Source organism: Enhydra lutris, unplaced genomic scaffold (genome assembly GCF_002288905.1).
Source record: "Enhydra lutris kenyoni isolate GAN:26980312 unplaced genomic scaffold, ASM228890v2 scaffoldscaffold57, whole genome shotgun sequence".
In the NCBI taxonomy this organism is placed as follows: Eukaryota; Metazoa; Chordata; class Mammalia; order Carnivora; family Mustelidae; genus Enhydra; species Enhydra lutris.
In genome coordinates this window covers 12517445-12538243 of record NW_019154141.1, presented here as the reverse complement: position 1 = coordinate 12538243, position 20799 = coordinate 12517445, and the positions used below count along the sequence as shown (strand labels likewise).

Sequence of the window (20799 nt, the reverse complement as noted above, 5' to 3'; positions counted from 1 at the left end):
AGGAAAAAGATCCGTGTGACTAAGTGAAATGTAAACACTTTTATGGACAAAAAATATTATTTGTAACATGGGAGGATATGGCATGCTCTATGATCAATATTTAAATTCCTTAATTTACAAGCATTCCCATAAATCAAAGAGGTGGGGGGAAAAAAGGAAAATGGCTAAAAAATACTTCGCTACAAAAGAAAAAGATACAGTCAATAAACATACAAAAAGATGCCCAACTTGACTCAAAATCAAAGGATTCTAAACCAAAATAAAAAGTGATGTATGTCCCTTTTCACCTACTAAGACACAAAAATGTGTAAGTTTGTTGACGACTAATGCGGTCAAGGATGTAGGGAAATCAACAGGTTTATATTGGAAGGAGTGTTAATTGGTGCAAACTTTCTGGAAGAGCATTTAGCACATTATTTACAAAAATGTTTATATGTACCTGTCCTTTAGCCCTGGGGATATTTGGGGAAGCAGGCTGGAAGGAAAAGTAGGCAGAGAGAAAGAGAGGGATGTTTGGGTGGAGAGCTGGGGACAGGCTTGCACCCCAGGACAAAGAAGGTGACTCAGGGCACAGTTGGCCAAGATGGACAGGCGGGGGTGGTATCCCCGGGCCAGGGCTTGGTCAGGATGCAGCGAGAGAGGGAGAAGCAGACCGCTGAGCAGAGTCCAGTGCGGGCGGGGCTCTATCCCAGGACCACAGGATCATGACCTGAGTGTAAGGCAGACACTTAACCGAATGAGCCACCCAGGTGCTTGGAGTCTATCTTTACAGGCAGAGGTGGGGAGAGGAAGCAACTCTGAAAAGGACAGAATGCCAGTGATCCTCAAAGAGGTGAAGCAAAGAACCCTTGAGGCTACAGGTCTGCCTCCCTTGGTTTGGCACTCAGCCCAGACACGGAAGGGAACAGGGAATCATTCCAAGAGGGGAAAGGGGCTCCTTCCCAGACAAGCATCAAGAGGGTGAGAAGAAGGGTCTGAAGAAAGGGCGATTTTACTGCTCAAGGAGAACCAGGGAAAGTACTTGTAATTGTTTTTTTTCCTGATAACTTTTCCTATTTATTATTTTTGTCACTCCACCTCAAAAGCACAGTTTAGGTTTGTGAAACAGGACGGGCACACAGGAAAGTACGTGAACAAGACAATGTCCCAAATCAGTGAAAAGTGAACACTCATGGAACCACCACGGGGGGGGTGGGGGGCGCCGAGGGGAATACAGGTCCCCCCTCCCCGCCAGCATATATAGTAATTACTTCTGCTTTCTGGTTTTACCATCTAAATGTATGTATCCCAATACAATACCATTTTTCTGGTCTGTTTGTAAATTTTCTAAATGGAATCATACAATGTGTCTTTTGTAAGCCTGGCTTCCTTCACTGAGCATAATCTTTTATTACTTGATGAAAAGACCACCCTTCCCCCTCTACTGTACTGTGTCTCCTGTCACCCATCAGCTGTCCATACTCTACCTCCTTTGGACCCAGGCAAGAGGGGCCCATGCCCTGGGCTGCCAGCTCTAGCAGCCCTATTAGAAACACTCACACGGGGCACGTGGGTGGCTCAGTCAGTTAAACATCTGCCTGCAACTCAGGTCATGATCCCAGAGTCCTGGGATCCAGCCCCACATCAGGCTTCCTGCTAAGTGGGGAGTCTGATTCTCCCTCTTCCTCTGCCTCCTGCTTCCCCTGCTGTGCTCACACTCTGTCAAATAAATAAAATATTGGAAAAAAGAAACACACACACACCCCATACAATGTGTCAAAGAACATACCGCATGTTTCATCACATTTGGAAACTTCTTTGCAATTATTTCTTTCAAGACTGTTGGGTCACATCTTCTCTCTTCTTTCCCCCGAGTCTCCAGTAAACTGTATTCTAGACATTCTCACTTGATTCCCCATTTCTCTTACCTCCTCTGTTTATCATCCTTTCCTTTCTCAGTGCTTCCTTCCAGATGGTTTCTTCTGACCCATCTTTCAGTTCACTGTGACTGTTTCAGCTGTGTCTAATCTAAACCTCATGCATTGGATTCAATTCTTCATTTTCATTATCACAAGTATTTTCAGTCTTGGAATTTTATGTCGTTCTTCAGATCTGCTCTGTCATTTTGTATATTTTCCACTCGTCTGCCCAACATTTCAAGCTTGACTTGTACTGCCCTGAACAGAGTAAGAATTCTTGTGTTAAGGCTGGTCCTGCTATTTTCAACATCTGGCACTTCCATGAGTCTGTTTCTGTGCTCAGCTACCTCCAGGCGGTCTCGCTGATGGAGTCTTGTCTCCCCATACAGCTGGTTGTCTTCGACGGTATATTGGATTGGATTTGCAAAAACAATTTTTACAATAACTGGAGACTCGGGCTGATGCTATTTTCCTCCAGAAAGGATTTTGCATTGGTATCTTTGTCTGGATGTAGGAGTAGGGAGGGTGTTACCAAAACAGGACCATTTTATTTTTAAAGATTTTATTTATTTATTTGACAGACAGAGATCACAAGTAGGCAGAGAGGCAGGCAGAGACAGAAGAAGGGAAGCAGTCTCCCTGCCGAGCAGAAAGCCCGATGCGGGGCTCAATCCCAGGACCCTGGGATCAGGGCCCAAGCCGAAGGCAGAGGCTTCAATACACTGAACCACCCAGGCACTCCAGAGCAGGACCATTTTATTTTTATTTATTTTTATATTTTTTAAATATTTTATTTATTTATTTGACAAAGAGAGAGATCACAAGTAGGCAGAGAGGCAGGCAGAGAGAGAGAGAGACAGGGAAGCAGGCTCCCTGCTGAGCAGAGAGTCCAATGTGGGGCTCGATCCCAGGACCCTGAGATCATGACCTGAGCCAAAGGCAGAGGTTTAACCCACTGAGCCACCCAGGCACCCCGAACAGGACCATTTCAAATTCAAGTTTAAAGCTTGAAGCTTTCGGAAACACCTAAATGGTAGGAGGCTGAGTGAAAGTCCACAGTGGCCTTGTTTTTTTGCAGTTGATCCTTCTCCCAAAGTGTAGCCCTTTGGGGTTCCAGCCTAATGTGATAAAAATACATATACCACATTCCCCACTCTCGGAGGGCCATAGACTCCTAGCTCATCCCCTCTGAGGCTGCTTCTGAATCAGTACATATTCTCAAGGACAAAAGCACCTTGCACGCTCAGTTCCTCTTTCTGGGTTTCTACTTGCAGACCTCAGCCTGGTAACCCCTCACACTCATGTTCACTCGTCACTGATTGCTTAAAAAAATAAAAGAAAGAAAGAAAAAGAAAAAAGAAAAACTTCTATTGTGAAATAACTTTAGATTTACAGAAAAGTTGTGAAGATAGCATAGAAAATACCTGAACATCCTTCACTCTGTTTCCCCTAATGTTAACATCTTGCATAACCTGATACATTTGTTGCAACGATGCAGCTAACATCTGTACATTACTATTAAGGAAACTCCAGACTTTATCAGGATTTCACTAGTTTATCCACTCATATCCTTTCCCTATTCTGGGATCCAATCCAAGGTACCCCATTGCTACATTTAGCTTTCAAAGATTTTGCAAAGATTTTAAAATATATGTCTGTTTCATCCCACTTCTGATGGAGGATGGTCTTAATCACCCCGTGTTCTGGGCCGCCCTCCCCCTTTGTCTCACCATCCTTCCTAGAACTAAAAAGTCCGTCACTGAGTCAACATAAAAATCTCAAAAGGAGTTTTCAGATTTGTTTCAGGGGAGGAGGTTGAAAGATTGAGTTCACAACCTGCTGGGGCTGTGGGAGCCATAGGTGGGCTAGAGAATGGGATGTGGGCGAGAAAACGACTTCTCCTGTGGTTTCAGCTATGACACAGCAACAAACAAACTGTAAGATCTCAGTGGCTAAACACTTGGAAGTCTGTCTGTGGCTCACACCAAGTCTGCTGCAGACTGGGGAGCTGTCGGGGCGGCTTTCTCCCAAGCAGTGAGTCAGGGATTCAAGTAGGCTTTTCCCAGCCTGTGGCTCATCGCATCTTAGTGGGGGACATTTCATTCCCCCTCCTGATGTTTCCTTCCAAGAAGGGAGAGGCCCACTGGCATAACACCCTCAGTGTCTCTCTCCATGCCTTCGATTACTGGCTTGATGAACTTGGAAGGAGAAACAAGGCATGACTCGCCCAGCTCTCTGTTCTTCTCTCTCTCTCCTGGGAGCTGGCTCGCCTGCGGAGTTTTCGCTCTGGTGTGACAGGGACAGCCCCAGCCCCACGGTGGAGGGAGGCCTGCAGTCTTCTAGCACTGTCTTGGACAAGTCGGAAAGTCGGCCTAATTCTGCCCACTCTGCTCTATCCAAAGCCATGTGAATGCACCTGTGCAAACACAACTTACACGGTTTATACTTTTTTTTTTTTCATGGATTCAGTCATCCTCTAAGGTAGAAGCTCTCAACCCAGAGTAGGTTTGCCTCCTAGAGGGACATTTGACAACGTTTAGAGCCATTTTTGATGGTCACAATCAGCATCTAAACACCCTACAATGCGTGGGACAGCCCCTCCTAACATAGAATCATCTAGCCCAAAAGGTCGGTAGTGCTGATGTCGAGAGACTCTGACCTAAGAGGGAAAAAATCACCATTTTGATCAGAGGAAGTGACTTAGTCCGAGTAAGTCCAATGCAGAGGGGAGCCAGACCGGGGTGACGGGCGAGCTGGGCTCTTGTCTGGCCAGATGTTGTCTGCCCCGATAACAGACCTCGCTAACCCCCACCCCAAAGATGGTTCTTCAGTTTCAATGCAGGTTTTCTCAGAGCACTCCAGGGAAACGTGAGAGTTCTCTCCCATTCTCCCTTCTCCCAAGGGTGGTTCTAAGTCCTGGAGGTTGTTACTTACCACCAGGACCTAGAAAAGTAGGGAGCAGCCTTTACTGTTACTTGCCTAAGCCAGCATCCACTGGGCTCTCCACTTCCTAGGGGCTCTGGAGTGGCTGCTTCTCCCTGGGTCTGCTGCCCATCCCATCGCCCCACCCTTGGCACTTCCAGGCTCACAGATGCCATGATGATGTGAGGAGGCCACCAGAGAGCCACAGGGTCAGGAGCCCTTTTGCCTCACTGCTCTCCTGTAGGATGCAGGACACAAGTGCGCTCTCCTCTCAGATCCCCAAACCCATGGAGGGGGGAGGTCAATCCATTGCTCCTCGTATACACGAGGGGGCAGGACTCGCTGCAGCGCCCACACCAATGCTTCAGTCGAGACCCTTCTCCCCAACTCATGCACTGCTTTTGAACCTTATGATCTGTTTCTAATGGAGTCCTCAAGCCTCGCTCCCACCTAGGTGCAGGGCTGGGAGGGTAGAAGGAAGGACTTCGCAATATGCATGAAGGAAACAGGGATGATGCATATGGGACCCAAAACTGTCTTCATAAAAATACAATTTTGGGTACCACTTCCTTTACTCTCCATACATGACAACTATAAACAATATGACTCCTCGTATACTTAATTTTTAAAAATCACAATACCATACCTGGACTGTAACAGAGGGGAAAAAAATAAAAGGAAAACAATTTGTAACCAAATAACACATATTTCAAAATGTCAGTGCTTGGGCCCCATGACACTAGAAAACAGTGAAGTGTCAGATACTTGCCGCTGCTTAAAATAAATCACTTAGGATTTAAGAAAAGTAAGATCAGAATTTATTCTGTAGAAGGACAAAAACAGGAAAGAGAGAGATGATGATCAAAGGCTACAATAAATATGATTTTAATCTGTGTTTTTAAAACACCAAAAGCTGATTAACTTTTGATGTTTTTTAAAAGATTTTATTTATTAAAAATATTTTATTTATTTATTTGAGAGCGAGACAGAGATGGGGAGAGAGAACACAATTGGGGAGGAGAAGAGTAAGCAGGCTCCCTGCTAAGCAGGCAGTGGGATGTGATCCCAGGGTCCTGGGATCATGACCTGAGCCAAAGGCAGACGCTTAACGGACTGAGCCACCCAGGCGCCCAACCTTTTGTAGTCTGTACATGTGATGGAATCAGAGCCTGGGGTCCCTGCTCATTCAACACCAGCAGTGCCCCCTAGTCATTATGAAATTGAGACACGTCTCCCCACGTTATCCAAATCACACACACACACACACATTCACACACACACTGCACACACACAATCTCCCCTCCCAGAACAACTGACTTAATGCTTCAAATATTAACCCAGCAAATGAGAAAACTGTCAATTGTACAAGTAGAAGCACGTATGCTAAATGTTAACCCTGGTTTTCCAAAGGAGAAGGGAGTTACAGGAAACAGTCCCATTCTTTTTTATTTTATTTTTTTAACGTTCCTGAATTGTGTAAAATTTTGCTTGCAACCCGAATGAACTTTGCAATCAAACCCCCCCCCACCCCCAACCACAGAGCTATTTTGAAAAACGATGTATCAGGGCTCCCTCTAGTGTGCGTGTGTGTTCTGTTCCTTTAAAGGAGGGTTCAATTGGGGCGCCTGGGTGGCTCAGTGGGTTAAAGCCTCTGCCTTCAGCTCAGGTCATGATCCCAGGACCCCACATCGGGCTCCCCTCAGCAGGGAGCCTGCTTCCCCCTCTCTCTCTGCCTACTTGTGATCCCTGTCTGTCAAATAAGTAAATAAAATCTTTAAAAAAAAAAGGAGGATTCAATTTTGTGATAAGAACTTGCTAATTCACTTTTTTAAATGCCCAGACAACTCAAGGTGGATGGGGAGACCCGGCCTAACAGCGTGGCTCGCAGGTGCTTCCCGGTATCCCGCTCCGCCCCGCCCTTGGGTTTCCCGTCTCCCCTTTCGCAGCGCCTCCTGGTGACCAAAAGCGGTACTACGTCCTCTGGGAAGCGACGGAGGAGGGTGGGGGGCACTGCCAGAGGGACCCTGAACCTCGGTACCATTGACCACTTAGCAGTCTGGTAAAGCTTATGGGCCTCATCTCGGAATAACCGTCTTTTAAATATATTTAAAATATATATATATATATATGAAAGCCAATAATGTTGAAGTGGTTATCAAAATATTTGTGAATGTGTGATATAGTAATAAATGGGCTTTATTAATGCTTTCAGTAACCAGCTTTAGTGGCAGGCCTGGTAACTAATTATTTTCCAAGTAGTGAGAAGCGCATACGATATTTCAAGCTATCGGCGACTTGATGTGCCAATGGCTGATTTTTTTGGTGACAAAGTCATAGACAATGCTGGCACAATAGAAGGAAAAAGATTAATCCCTTAAAGGTTAATAAAAGTCAGTATGTAATTTTTTCATTCTTGGACTGCCTGAATTTTTGGTCTGCACACAGGCCCTCTGGGGGTAGGCATGGTTAAGACCCCCCCCCCTCCTCAAGGGGTACGGGTTTGGGAGAGGTGCTTGGGTGTTTCGGTGGGTGGAGAGGCGATAATCCCCCGTGGCTGGCAAGCGCGCCTAGGGTAAGTAAAGGGAATGCAGAGGCGCCTCCCTCTGCGCAGGGAGGGGGACTCTGCGCGGCCCCTCCCCCCTTCATCCTCCCGTGACTCTGGAGGAAGTTAAAGCCCCGCGTGGTTCTGAGAGGAGCTCCCAGTTTCCGCGTGTGCTCCTGCATGTCCAGCGCCCACCATGTGGGCCCTCGTCCTGGTGTGGGGCTGCCTCTTGCTCCCAGGTGAGATGGGGTGGGAGAGGGTGGAGTGGTGAGGGGATGTGAGGCTCATGCCCAAGCTGGCAGAGAGAGAACCTATCTTTCATTCTCGCGACCCACTGCTGCCTGATCCTTCCGAGTCTCACCCCCACCGCACTGGTCCTCATACCACTGGGAGGGGGGGGGGAGGCGGGGGTACAAGCACTAGCTGTTTCTGGAACGCAGAGCCAGCTTTTCTCCCAGATGTCTGGGCTCCAAACCCTTCCTGGTTAGGTGGCTAGGAGGGAGGCTTTACCTCTCTCATCTTTATTTTCCTACTCTGCACCCAGCCTGAAGGCAGACAAGACACCCTGTACATGGTTGCCATGGTAAACTCTGCAAATATTTCTTGAACCTCTACTGTACCACTCACAACAACCCTGAGAGATAAGGCATTGTCCTGATTCATCAGTTCACAGTTCTGCCTCTTTCTTTTTTTTTCAATCTTTTAACATCAAATGTCAGGATGCGTCTTATAAAGGATGGCAATTGTTCAAGTGACTGTGCTTTTTTTAGTGGTATATAAAATTATGGTGTATCTTACATATGAGAGCATCTTAATTTCAATGTACCTGGACATTATCATCATCATCATCCATCATCATCATCATCATCTATAGATGGGAAAACCCAGATACCCAGGGAAGGCAAGCAACTTCCCCAGGGTCACACAGCTGCTGTGTGGCAGTGCTGGGATTCAAAATCCAGGCTGTCTGAATCTCGAGCTTCCCCATCACCACCCTTCCGTACGCCAGGTTTAGGGTGTTTAGGGTGTTAGGGTGTTAGGACACAGCAACAGCCCCTTCCCAGTCTCCCTTGGTGGGGAAGGGACCACCAGCCCTTCTGGGGCTGCCACAGAAGGGAGTGACTGAGGAGTCTGTTGGTCTTGACCGTGGTACTTGGTGCTCGGAACTCTGACCTCCGTCCCTGCTATGGTTTCAGGTTATGGAGCCATGGTGGGCCCCAAGGAGATCAGTGGGTTTGAAGGTGACACGGTGTCCTTGCAGTGCACTTACCAGGAGGAGCTGAGGACACACCAGAAGTACTGGTGCAGGCAGGGCGGGTTCCTCATGTCCCGCTGCTTGAACACCATCTATGCAGGAGAAGATGGCCAGGAGACGACAGAGGGCAGGGTGTCCATCCAAGACAGCCCCCAGACGCTCACACTCCACGTGACCCTGAGGAAGCTCACCCTGCAGGACTCCGGAAAGTACTACTGTGGGGTCTCCAAACTGGGGCGAGATGAGTCTGTTCTGGTCTCTCTGCTTGTCTTTCCAGGTAACACATGTCTCTGCTTCCCTGCATGGGGGACAAGTGATACAGAGGGGAGGAGGGACAGGTGGGTCGCTGAGCAGAGGCAGACCCTGTCTCCCGCTCGTCAACAGGTGTAGCACTTGTACCACCCTCCTGGGGGGGGGCGGTCAAGGGCTCAGTGAGATGATGCTGGTCAAGTGCTCAGCGGTCCTGGGAGCAGAGACGGTGCAGCATGAGGCTTGACTGCTCTTTGACAAGGTCATACCACGCAGATCTGTTAAACTCCCAGCTCAGTGCCTTTCCTCTTTGCCCAGAGGTGGGAGAGAGATTGCATGGGCTGGGGATGAGATGTCCAGCCCACAGAATGAAAAAGGCTCCCTCTTTGGAGTCAGAACTATTCCTGAGGATTCCACAGCCTGGACCCACCATTGTGCAGCACCCCAGACCCGCTCCATAGCGCCCCCTAGCCGCGGCCACACTGCCCTCGCCCACACTGGCCTCGCCCTGCCTGTGGTCTCTGCTCTTCCTTCCTGCTTCCCTTCCCCAGATCTCGAAGCCCCAAAGGTAGGGGTGAAGAGGGCCTGGGATCGAGCCTCAGAGGAGCTTGTTGAGCTCAGGGACACTAGGGGACTCTGGCATCGGATGGAGCACCTCTCTGTATGTCCAGAACCCCACTGGACCTGCTGATCTGAGATGAGAGAAGCCAGAGAGGGCCTAGGAGAGTGGGCAACCCTAGTCTGCTGGCCAATGAGGGTGAGGCAGGTCTCTGTATCCCATTTCACAGATGGGGGGGGTGGCGAGGCTCCAGAGATGAAATGATTTGCCTGAGGTCTCATGGCAAGAAGTGATGGAGTCAGGATTCAAACCCAGGGTTTTTTTTTTTCTCACTTTGGTGTCTGCTCTTTCCCTCTCCTGGCCATATCTCTGGGACCCTCCCCATCCCTGGGCCATCCCCACTGCCAGATCCCCCGACATTTGTGGGTCTTTCTTTTAATTCAAGGAGATAGAGCTAAGCTCACCAAACAATAGCAGCAGTGTTGTAACCATATTGAACCTGTTCTGTTATTTACAAGCTTCTCTGATCTCTGATTCTTATCAGTACTCAGACCTCCTTCTTACCTAGTGGGGGTCAATTTAGCTATATTTGAGGCTCTCTATTTTAAATTTTGACCTCATTTGTAATTATTCATTCATGCATGATATGTGTGTTATTGTGTTATCCTGTGTCAGACGTTGATGACCTTTTCCTGATGATAGTTGGGATGTAGAAAATAAAGGCTAATGGCCATGGTGTAGCTGTGAATGCTGAGCTGGGGAAACTCTGATCTGTAACGCTTGCCGGTTTCCGCGGTTTAAATGACCCCCGCCCTCCCCCATTTCCAGCCACCGATAGTTTAATGACCAGCTCACAGAATTCCTGAAAAGTGAACAGTCAGCTCTCCCGAGTCAGTGGGAGCCGTCTGCAGCCCACCATTGAGTATGGCAAGTGAGGAGAATTTCTAGGAAGATCAGAACAAGACAAGAGTACGCACTATCATTTCTTCTATTCCCCATTGCCTGGAGGGTCTAAGCCATGAAATACGACAGGATAAAAAAGTATACATATCGGATAGGAAAAGATAAGTACCATTTATTTGTGCAAGATGTGGTCATTTCCTCAGAAAAATCAGAGGAAACCTGACTTCGTATTAGAATAGAGAATGAGGGACGCCTGGGTGGCTCAACTGATTATTTGTCTCATTCAGCTCAGGTTATAATCCCAGGGTCCTGAGATCGAGTTTCATGTTGGGCTCCCTGCTCAGTGGGGAGTTTGCTTCTCCCTCCTTGCCTGCTGCTCCCCCTGCTTTGTACTCTCTCTCTGACAAATAAATAAATAAAATCTTAAAAAAAAAAAAGAATAGAGAATGATGGGGACAGGGATCGAGTCCCACATGGCACTCCAGCAAGATGACAGAGGGGCACCCAGTGGCCGGGGGAGGGGGGCGGGGAGCTTGGCGGCTCCGGGGCGATTGGCCACACCACGTTTCTGCCCACTGTGCTCGGCACAGAGGCTAGGCATCTTGTCCTTGAGGGATCCCAGCCTTGCGGGGACAGAAAGATGTGTGTCAAGCAGAGGCGGAGAGGAGAAGCATGGCACACAGGGGAACGGTGAAGCAAAGACGGTAGCGGGTGGGACGCTCACTTAATTGGGACTAGAGGCCAAATAGGGGAATGAATGGCTGGTGTCCCAGAAGCCAACACAGGGAACTGAGGTCTGAGTCTGAAAGGCTTTGAAAGGCCTCTAAGAAGCTTGAGCTTCAGCTCCTAGGCCATGAGGGCCATTGACGGCTCTGAAGCAAGAAACGATGGGATCCAGTATTCCATACCCAGCTCTATATTCTACAGACAAAACCAGTATTGGTGTGAAGAGTGGCACAGAAAGAGTAGGCTGGTGGGCAGCTGGGGAGCAAGGGAAGCTGAAGGTCTGAGCTAAGTGGGAAGCCAAGGGAACTGCAGGATGGGGAGGCCAGCAATCAACTAGAATCTTCCATCCGTGCCTCCTAAGTGGCTGGGGGAAGAAGGTGGTGGAGACTCTGAGCAGAGAGGTGGGGGCAGGAAGGTTATTGGCTGCCACCAAGGCAGGACATCTGCCTCAGAGCGGTGGCCCTCACCTCCCCTGAGACCAGCTTCTCCCTTTCCCCTAGGTCCCTGCTGTCCTCCCTCCCCCACTCCCTCCTTCCAGCCTCTTACTACAAGGAGCTTCCAGCCCAAGGCAAAAGCTTGGCAAACTCAGCCCCCAGAATTGAGTGAGTGAATGGCTTTTCTGTTTCCCCTCCACCCCTCTACAAAGCGGCATCCCATGAGTGCCTGCCCATAGCCAGGCACTGCACCCCTGGGCCCCCAGAGCCTAGGAGCTGCCGTCCACGGAGGAATCGGGGGCCCTGTGGGGTCAGGTCCCGCAAGGAGCAGCAGAGCCCTGGGAGGAAGTGCAGCCTGAAGGCCAGGCTTGTGTTCTGTCTGCTCTACCTCGGGCTGCAATGCTGAGCAGGAAATGTGGGGTATCGGACCCTGACCTCTGGACCTGTCCCTGCCACCCTGCCCTGCGGACCCAGTGGCTGTTGAGGGAGGTCAAGGCCTGTTGAGGCAGAGGTGGTGAGGGTGGGCATGGGGCAACATGAGTGATAACTGGCCAGGACTGGGGGAGGTAGGGGAGGGCAGGCGGGGCTGTGTGTCCTGCATGGCCCGGGGATGGGTCGCAGAGTGGGGCAGGGGTATGGTGACCCAGGCAGCGGGCACAGGCAGGGGCTGAAAACTCTGCATGTGTGCGGGGTGTACCTGAGACCGGGGCAGCTTGCTCACGATGGCTTCCTCTAGGTCTCTGTTTGCTTCCTGGGGGGGTCCTTTAGCTGGGGATGTGCTGACAAGTTGGTCCTGGGGAGGCTAGGATTCAGGGGTCAAGGGTCAGAGGTCTGGGGAATGCTGGGATGCAAGGGTCCAAGAAGGTGCTGAGGCGTTGCTTTTGGACTTGTAGCTTCTCCCGGTCTCCACCAAACAGTCACCACAGCCAAGCAGGGGAAGACAGGGGCCGAGGCCTCTCCGCTCATGGGGACCTCCCCGGCCCAGCACCCAGGAAGCTCCCCAGACACAGGAACATCTCCGTATGCGGGGACCTCTCTTCACGAAGCAACCTCTCCTCATGCAGGGACCTCCCGCCCACCCACACAGCCGGACTTCACCTCTGCGGAGGACACCCCTCTGTCCCCCAGCAGCAGCAGCTCCGTGTCCAGGTGAGCCCACAGTGACCAAGGTCACCTTTCAGGCCATCTCCACAACAGGAGGTGGCTGGGAGCAAGTGAGGAGGACTTGGCACTCCTTCTTCTAGTCGGACACAGCCTCCTGTTGGGGCCGTGGCTAACAGCACAGAGGGCAGACGCAGCCCCCGTCCCCCCTCTGCAGGACCCTTGAGCAGTGGACAACCTACACTACAGGGCCGGCACCCATGTTGCTCTGGACACACAGGCCCACCTGAGGTGAACGGTCCACGGTGGCCCCGGCCCCCACCTCTCTCCCCACCCCAGCCGCAAGGGCAGCCAGCCCAGTTTTGCCGATGCACCTTGCACTGGGCCCTGTGCCAAGCACGAACATGGGTTTTTTTCTTACCCAACTGGAGCCTCGGCCTGAAGGATTGGTTCTTGGGGGTTGTATATAATCGCACTCCGTTGCTGACGGAGGCTTCCTGACTGAGATATCCAGGTAACCTGTTGCCAAGTTCAGACCCAGCTGAGAGTGTTTCCTGGGGTTAGTAGTGGGGGCTGGGGTCCCTCCCACTGGGACCGCCCAGGTGCTGTGGTTCCCAGTGCCCTCTGATCTCTTTGGGAAAGACAAGGGACATGGCTGGGACGTAGACAAAGAATGCTATGGTATACAGCGTGCCACTGTGATCTGGTGACAGCTGCTGGGGTCCTTCCGTCTCGCCCACAGTGTCTCCATCCCAACGGTCCGCATCTTGGCCCCGGTCTTTGTGCTGCTGGCTCTCCTCCTGGCCTCAGGCCTGGCGGCCCTCAGCAACTATGTTCTCCGCTGGAAGAAGGAAGGTGAGCAAAAGTAGACGCCAGGGACCCCACTGAGACCTGCAGTCCCCCCACCACCCCAGGGAGACCTTGGGGCTCAGTGTGTCCCTCCAATATATGAGCATCAGGAGCCGTGTTCCTCCCTTTTGAGGGAGCCACAGGTCAGCCAACATTAGGAAAAAGATATTCAAATGTGCGAATGGGAGAACGGGGGCTCTTGGCTTGCTCCCATCTGTCCAAGCTCATCAATCACTTCTGTCCCTATTGATCCCAGCAATCCACATCCAACCTCCGCAGGTACGGTTCCTTGTGTGACTACGGCAGGGGGTGGAGGTGGGAGTTAGAAACTAAGCCCTGAACAGGAAGGCTACTGGGGCCTCACACATACTGTGGGGTCTCAAGAGGTGCATAGCTCCTGGGAAGACTTGGCTTCAAGTCCCAGCTCTGCTACTTTTTAGCTGTGTGATCTTGGGCAAGTCACCTACCTCCCCTGAGCCACGGCTTTTCCGGATCACAGATCTAGAATACAAGAGAACTAAAATGGAAATAGAATATGAGTCCAACAGAAGTAGAATCCAAGCCACATATGTAATTTAAACTTCCCTAAAAGTCACATGAAAAAAGGTAAAAAGAAACCGGGGACGTTAATTTTAATAATATACTTTTGTTAGCATGATCTATCCAAAACACGATCATTTCAACGTGGAAACAATATAAAACTCTTCATGCTACGTATTCCTCATCCTGCATTTTTCTCATATTGAGTCTTCAAAACCTGGCGTGATTCGGAGCAGTCGTGCTTCCGGGGTCAGTGGTTGAGTGCAACTCGGGGCTCCCCTAGCAGACAGTATGGTTTAAGAGGGGTGGCCAAAATACCAGCCAAAGGAGCTGCTGTGGGCTGGGCGTTTCTGTGTGGCTCATGTTGCTTTTATCTCCTCTAATGTTCTCAATACTGTGGCATTAGAAACTGCCCATTACAAGCGCCCCCATTTCACCGGGAAAGAAACTGAGGTAGAATGGTTAAGCAGCTTGCCCTAAGTCTGCACAGCCAGGAAGTGGTGGAACCAGGAAGACGTATGCCAGAACACTCTGCAAATTGGCAAAGTTGTCTTACTGCTCCTGGCCTTAGGTGGGGGAGGGTGATGGTCCTGGGCCTGCCTCAGACTTTGCCCTGTGTGGCCCCCAGGAAGAAATGTCAGCTCTGCCCACGCCCCCAGCTCACCGCAGAGGAGTCTGGAGGAGCACACAGGGTGGGAATATTCCTGATCGAGATCTCAGAACTTCTTAGCACCTTGCCTCTCGAATTGTGGTCCCCAGCTAGCAGCAGTGACATCCTGTGGAAGCCTGTTAAAAGGACTCTCGGGCTCTAGCTCCGACCTGCTGCAGGAGAATGGACATTTTTATACAATGTCTAGGGATCCTGGATGCACACTGAGGCTGAGAAGCAATGACCTTAGCTCATAGAATTACTTCCCCAGCCAGTTTCTGGCTCACACCGGGAGATGTCCGAGTTCCCATCCCAAAAGTCTGGATCATGGCTAAGGGACTGAGCCGGAAGTCCAAGAAGTCTGCCTGTCCCAACCTGACTCCTACACATGCTCACTCTGGGAAGCCCCCCGGTCCCAAGTCCAGGGGGGCCCTTCCACCCCTGTGGGAGCTGTTGCAGGCTGCTCTGGGCTGCTCCTGGCCTCAGGGTATGCCTGCTGGTCTCTTTCAGCTCGCCTGGCCACAGAGACACAGAGGAACGGGAAGGTCCACCCCTCACACTTGGTAAGGAAGGCGGCCAGCCCCAAACCCCAGCTCCGATCCCTGTGGGGCCGGACATCGGGAATCCTGGGCCCTGTCTGTGCATCTCCCTACCTGCTTCTCTCTGAGCTCCACTCAAGCAAGGCTTGCTGCCCATCTCTGGGGAATCTGTGTGAGCCCTGAGACCAGCCTTTCAGGGTGTGAGCCAAAAGAATGCCCCACCTCACCCTGAGTGCCCAGCGGGTTCCAGGTAGGGGTCTTCCCCAGGCCCAGCACCCTCTTCCCTTCCGCCTCTTAGAAGCAGAGACTGTCAGAGCCGGATCCTCGTGGTCTTTGGGAGGGCTGCAGGGTCATGGGTTCAGGACACAGAAGCCCCACCCCTGTACCCCCGCCTCTGCTGTTTATTGAGATGCCTCTACTTTATTCTCCTACACATGGGGACAGGAAAGGGGGGCTTGCCATGGCCTTCTTTCCTGGCGCCAGTGAAGACAAAAGACTGGGGCCTGATCGCCCTGGGGAGGGGCTGGGGCAGGAATGAGGTTCTGGGCTTTGGCTTAGGAAGCAGCTGTTGTTGTCTCAGGAAGCCCGGCAAGGCCAGAGGTGGTGGACAGGAGTGAGGGAAAGTTCAGAGACCCAGATGGGGAGGGGGGCTGCCGCTGTCCTCCAGAGCCCAGCTTCCGGTAGTGCGTCCTGGGGGCGTACCCTGCGCTCTAGAAGAGGGGCGGGGCCAGAGGGGAAGTCTCTGCTCTGGGAGGTCCCAGAACATCTCCCCTCTCTCCAAGCTGCTGCTACCCAGCCCACCCTGGGAAGGGCCGCCTGGGACTGCTTCCCACCTGCCCACCTGTCCCTGCCCCTGCTCACATGGGAGGGACCAGGAAAGGGCACAGGGCTATGGGCTGAGGGGCTGAGAACGGGGTTGGGCCCTTGTTGAGGGAAGGATGGAACAGGGTCTCCCGAGAGGATCAGAGACAAGACCTCTGTGAACATGGCCAATTGAGAGCTTTTGGCTTTTTTGGTTTATTTCCCTTTGGGCTTCTTTGTGATTTTTAGCGGGGGCTACAGGTGGAATTGAAAGGGTTTGGGGTTTTCTTTGCCCACATTCCGGTCAAAGAGGAAAGGGGGCAGTCTGCTGGCTATGCCCTAGAGCCCCAGGGGGTGTGAAACTCAGAGGGAAGTACAAGGGCTCAGGCCAGCATTTCCCTTGCCCACAGAGCTATTTCAAGATGCTCTCATTTTACTCTCTAATTGAACACCTACTGTGTGCCTGGGGCTTTACCTATGTTGCTGAATCTTCGTAACTCCTGAGGGAGTTCTCATGACCCCCTTCTTACAGAATAAGAAACAGAGGCTCAGAGAGCATAAGTAACTTGCCCCCAGAGGCCCAGCATGAAAGAGGCAGAACTGGGAAAAGGGACCCAGTCTGTGGCGCTGATAGCAGTGCCCAAGCTGCTGCTGCCTCGCCACACTGGGGTGTGGAGGGCTTGAGACGCCCAGACCGGTTCCCCTAGACTCAGAAGAAAGAGCCATCCTCAGTCCGCGTGAACATGGGACAGCCAGGCCCCTGACTCCTGAAACAGGCAAGGGGGAGTGCTCGGCTCAGATTAGGGCTCAGCTCCCTCCTCCCAAAGCTTCCCTGAGTCCCTGCTTTTTCCCTAGTGCTTAGACTCAGAGGCTTTCATATGTATCTCTATATTCAACGACCTAGAAAACGCCTCCGCACTTGCTGGAACAGGCCACTGGACCCGCACTGGACATAGGGTAGGGGTCCTGGCCACTCCCTGCATGTGCGGTTTGGTCCCTGCCCCAGGAGAGTTCGAAAAATGCAGACACCCTTGGGTAAATGCCCCTTTCGTGGCTGCCAGTGGGCAGTGGTGGTCAGCCGGGGCTGGTTGGGGCCGAATCACAAAACTGTAAAGATGGGACTGATGGGGAAATGCATCTGACATCAGAGTCATCAGATCGAGCCCTGGCTCTGCCATGTCCTCACCGTAGGCCGGATCAGGAGAGACCAGGATCTGTGAAATCTCCTTGCACTCCCCCCATTCCCTCGTCCCCTCGTCCCCCCAGCCCCAGACCCCTCAAGGAATTCTGCTCTGATTTTCATCTCATCCTGTAAGACTGAATGTGTCACCCGAGATGGCTCAAGTGTCGACCTCTGCCTCAACCCCTGCGGCCAGGGCAGTGATAGAAGCAGGGGAGAGGGGCAGTTAGGGGACAAGAACACTGAAATGAAGGGAAGCGTGTGCATCACGTCCTGCCAGGATGGTGGCCAGGGATAGGAAAAGAGCATGGGTCTGAAGTGTCTTGAGTCCGAGTCCCAGCCCAGCTGTGTGACATCCGGCAAGTTACCTCACCTCTCTGAGCCTCAGTATCCCCATCTCACGGGGTTGCGGTCAGGAAATTGTGAGAGGAGACCACCAGTAGGTGTCCAGAAGACAGGAGATTCCTTCTGTGTCTTCAGTGCCTGTGGGGCCATAGGACTTGCCAGCCGGGACCCCTAAGGGCAGCTATGCCCTTGGGAGACTTGGCTGGGGCCCTTGGCTGGCTCCAGCCCCTTCTACCCGGCTGCTGGCCCCAGGACAGCCCCTACTCGCTCTGGACCACCTGCCTCTCTTCCCTTGGCCTTGGCTTTCTTATCTGATCAAGGGTGGGTGGTGGCGCTCAGGCTTATGGTTGTAAAGAATTTTTCCTCTGCGGTTTGTTATTCGGTGAACCTTGGAGGTGTTCAACTTTGCTTTCCCTGACCTGCGGAGAGCCAACAGCCTCCACGTTCTTTCTGCTTCCAGGAGAGAGGTGACAATAATGAAAACAAATGAATCATTGCGGGAGTTCCCAGGTGTTGAGCAGTAAAACATTACCAGGAATATTCATTATAATCCCAAGGGAAAAATTCTTATGCCCATTTGACAGCTGAGGAGACTGAGTCTCAGAGAGGTTAGTGGTGTGCCCAAGGTCACTCGAAGATGCAGGAAATTGGATGGAAGGGCTCTGACCCTGCAGCCTGTGTTCCTCCCCTTGCCCACGCTCTCCCGTGGCTCCCTCCTCTTGCTATGGATCAGGGAGGCGGGGGACCATCACTGCTGCCAGGAATGGGCTGTGCTGACCAAGTCTCTGTTTCAGCCGCTGGAGTACACCGTGATCAACCTCGCAGGGCCCCCTGGGCCCCACGCCAGCCCCAGCCCATGCACAGAAACCCAGGGCCTCAGCCAGGTGTGAACAGAGGTCTCAGGGGAGTGGGGAGGGGTTGGGGGAGGGTTTGGAGCCACCTAGCCTGGCTCCTCTCTGACAATGCAGGGAAGTCGGGGGAGGGGCCTCTTTCGTCAGCATCCGCTCCTGAACATTGCCCCCTGAATCCGCCCACCTACAGGACCATAACTGCAGATGCTGGCCATTTCATTCGGGAGTCAGGACTTCCAACCTTGCATCCTCTTTTTCCCCATCCAGAAAGTTCTTGAACAGCTTGGTGGTAGTCACAGTTTAAAAGCGCTCTGGGCTGGCAGGATTCCAATATCTGCAGGCAAAAACCTGGCCGGAGGCCATGAGGAGGGGGTGGGGGGCATGGATCAATGCCTGGGGGTTCTGGGGAGAGCTTGTTAGTCTGTGCCCCTCAGAGGCCCAGAACTGTGGAAAAGGCTGGGGTGAACCCAACAGCTATCTGGAGAACCCCCTACCCTGCCCCCGGCTGGGCTCTGCTTTTCAACCCCTGACTATTGTCTTTCCAGACTTCAGAGGAAGATGAAGCCCCTTCCCAGGACCCGGAGGGGGACATGATTCCAGGGCCTCCCCTCCACATGTCCGGGGAGGAGCTTGGGTTCTCCAAGTTCATCTCAGTCTAGCACCAAGGGTTCCCTCCAAGCCGGTCCGCACTAACTCCGATAAGCTTTCCACGACAGCTTCAGAGTTCGCCTGCCAGACCCCGGGCTCTCCTCCTGCTTACCTAGCCTGACCCGGAAGCCTTTGTCAGCCCCCAAACCTGCAGTGGTGGCCTCAGTGGTGCCAGCGGGACCTCCGGACCTCCTCAGCATGTTCGCATCCCTGGGAGGCTGGCGGGGTATGCGGCCCCCTCAGAACTCGCCAGAGCCAGGCAAGACTCAGGAGATCTGGTCTGAGTTTGAATCTACTACCAGAAATCCCCCATGCCTGGGTGCCCAGCAAAAGACCCCCACCTACTTCTCCCTTCCTTCCATCCTGACTCAGCACCACTTTCTCTGGCATAAGTGGGCGAGGAGAAGAAAGAGGAGCGTGCTGGGAATAGACGGGGTTCTGGTTTCTCAAAATGTGACTGCATCCCAGTCCTTCAGGAGGCTGGTTAAAAATGTGCTTCCTGGGCTCTCCCAAGACCTACCAAGACCCTCTCTGTGGCTGGGCCCACAACTTTACATTTCTAACAAGTGTCCAGTGACTCTAATACTTGAGTTTGAGAAGCAGTGGGCTCAGGTTAAAGTCTACACTTGGTTTGCGGGGTCTCCCGCCTGCCCCCTCCCCATAGGGTCTGCTCTGCCTATGACACCATGACCCAGCTGGGGGCTTTCCTGGGCTGGTCTGAGTCCAGGCCCAGGTCAGGTGCCCATTGGAAGGCCTGAGCCCCCGGGACTGGCAGGGAGGGGTTACTTTTCCCAGCTCCCCACCCAGCCATGCATCCCAGGCTTTGGAAGGAGGCTGGAGAAAAGCTTGGCTCCTTCCTTGTTAAGAAAGAGTTAATTGCCTTTGGGTTGGGGTTAGGAAGGGGTAGGAAAGCACAGGTGCCTGTGGGCATCTAAAAGGCAGGAGAGAGGGGACAGGGCAGGAACCTAAGAGAAACCTGAAGGTGACCCTGAGTCTGGACCCCTGGAGATTGGGAAGGGGGAGGGAATAGAATAACAGGACTGCTATTTGTTTCTTTTTCGGCTTTCTTAAAAAGTGAAGTGGGTGGTCGCTTGGTATACAAAAGTTAGAAACACAGCGGGAAGGAGAAGAAAACGCACTCAGGCTCAACCCCCACCCCCACCCCCCCCGCCGCCCCACAATCCAGCTACATTTTGTTGCGTTTCCTTCCCATTTTTTTTTAACTCCACATCGTTCGCTGGTGTTCTCTGACAAATGAGTTTGTATACACAGATTTAAATTCTGCTTTCTCCACTGAATTCTTTCTTTTTTAAGATTTCTATTTGTGAATCATCTCCACACCCATCGCGGGGCTCAAACTCATGACCCTGAGATCAAGAGTGGCACACGCTCCACCCACTGAGCCAGCCAGGCGCCCACCCACTTAATTCTTAGAAACGTTTCTCCATGTTTCACCAAAGTTTATAAATAAAATGTGTATCAGCTCTGTGATATTTCCTCACCATTTGCTTCCATTTATTTCAATTCTCTCTCATTAGATATTTGTTTTTATTTTTGCTACTATAAATAACAGCATGGGGAGTCTTCCCATAGGCTCAATTTGTCTTTTTTTTTTTTTAAGATTTTATTTATTTATTTGACACAGAGAGAGAGATCACATGTAGGCAGAGAAGCAGGCAGAGGGGGAGGGGGAAGCAGGCCCCCTCCTGAGCAGAGAGCCAGATGTGGGGCTTGATCCCAGGACCCTGGGATCATGACCTGAGCCGAAAGAAGAGGCTTAACCCACTGAGCCACCCAGGCGCCCCTTG

General features: G+C 51.9%; 1 protein-coding gene across 3 annotated transcripts; it reads left to right on the top strand.

Annotated features, from left to right (window-relative positions):
- Positions 1-7478: 7478 nt before the first annotated feature.
- On the top strand, positions 7479-20094 carry LOC111158112 (CD300 molecule like family member g). 3 transcript variants are annotated; one of them, XM_022519964.1, is made up of 8 exons: positions 7479-7601; positions 8559-8894; positions 11555-11656; positions 12382-12637; positions 13332-13444; positions 15138-15190; positions 18287-18376; positions 18889-20094. In XM_022519964.1, exons 1-8 carry the CDS (start codon positions 7559-7561, stop codon positions 19000-19002), a joined length of 1107 nt encoding a protein of 368 aa, XP_022375672.1. In that variant the 5' UTR covers positions 7479-7558; the 3' UTR covers positions 19003-20094. The 3 variants fall into 3 exon arrangements, with proteins under 3 accessions (XP_022375672.1, XP_022375675.1, XP_022375673.1); XM_022519967.1 differs by lacking the exon at positions 11555-11656; XM_022519965.1 differs by lacking the exon at positions 18287-18376.
- Positions 20095-20799: the final 705 nt, after the last annotated feature.

Coding starts and splice junctions, on each gene's coding strand:
- LOC111158112 (XM_022519964.1), top strand. CDS start 7,559: ATGTGGGCCCTCGTCCTGGTGTGGGGCTGCCTCTTGCTCCCAG. Junction 11,657..12,381: donor AACTCAGCCCCCAGAATTGA/GTGAGTGAATGG, acceptor TTGGACTTGTAG/CTTCTCCCGGTCTCCACCAA. Junction 12,638..13,331: donor AGCAGCAGCTCCGTGTCCAG/GTGAGCCCACAG, acceptor TCTCGCCCACAG/TGTCTCCATCCCAACGGTCC.